Source organism: Neophocaena asiaeorientalis, unplaced genomic scaffold, assembly GCF_003031525.2.
Source record: "Neophocaena asiaeorientalis asiaeorientalis breed wild unplaced genomic scaffold, Neophocaena_asiaeorientalis_V1.1 scaffold606, whole genome shotgun sequence".
NCBI classification, from domain to species: Eukaryota; Metazoa; Chordata; class Mammalia; order Artiodactyla; family Phocoenidae; genus Neophocaena; species Neophocaena asiaeorientalis.
Window position 1 is genome coordinate 253,266 of NW_020173687.1, and position 873 is coordinate 254,138.

Below are 873 nucleotides of genomic sequence, written 5' to 3' on the forward strand. Positions count from 1 at the left end.
CCCGCGCTCGTATTTTAGGTGGACACGCAGGACGGTTATCTGGATACTGTGTGTCCATGTGCACCTTCGCTCAGGTGGCGGTGGGACATTCTTTGGTCCCCACATACACCTGGGGAGAGCCCTTGGGCTCCTGGCAGAGCAGGCAAAAAGCTGGTCACAAGTCTAGCCTTCTGCTGGACCAGGCAGCCCCCAGCCCACCCTAACACTTCTCACTGGGGTCCTGAAGCAAGCACATCCCCCCTGCCTGCTGCAGCCCCCTCGGAGTTTCTCTCTCCTCCCTGTCCCCAGCCTACCCCTTTTCGGTGCCACATCCTGGGCACTGAGCCAGATTCTGGGGCTACAGAGGGAAGGGGAGAGACCCTGATGTCCTCCTGAAGTTCACAGAGTGGGGAGGGGGAGGTAAGAGAGCGTCAAACTGGCTTCTCTGGGGAAGCAACTGCCCATTCGAGAGAGAAACCTCCAGAGAGGTCTGGAGAATGCATGAATAAAGGAACGAGTAAGTAAACTGACAAAGGAGAATGGAGGGAAGTGGTGGGTCTGGCCCTTGACCTAGGCCCCATGGGGCAGAGGGTCCCAGGAGCAGGTAGGATACCCCCTCCTCTCCATACGCAGAGAGGACTAAGGCACCCTCAGATGCTCCTGCAGACGCCTGGACCCCGGGCGGCCGCACAGAGTCACTCGTCCTTGGCGCCATGCCCAGGTGCGCACAGCCGCCCCTTGCCCCGGCAGACGCCCTCCGCGCTCGCACATCCGCGCGCCGCCGACACCCCTCGGAGCTCCCGGAGCGCGCCCCGCTCTCAGGGATCGGCAGCAGGTGCCTCGCCGCGCAGACTCGCCGGGCGCGGGGACCGGCTCGGGCGCGGGGCCGGCTGG

The 873-nt window shown here is 63.7% G+C and overlaps 1 protein-coding gene across 1 annotated transcript in view; it reads left to right on the forward strand.

Moving 5' to 3' along the window:
• The first annotated feature begins 692 nt into the window (after positions 1-692).
• SAMD10 (sterile alpha motif domain containing 10) overlaps positions 693-873 on the forward strand; it is a 4,325-nt gene continuing 4,144 nt past the window's right edge. The window contains exon 1 of the mRNA XM_024750164.1: positions 693-814. Within this exon, the coding sequence (XP_024605932.1) occupies positions 693-814 (122 nt within the window). The remainder of the gene's footprint in view (positions 815-873) is intronic.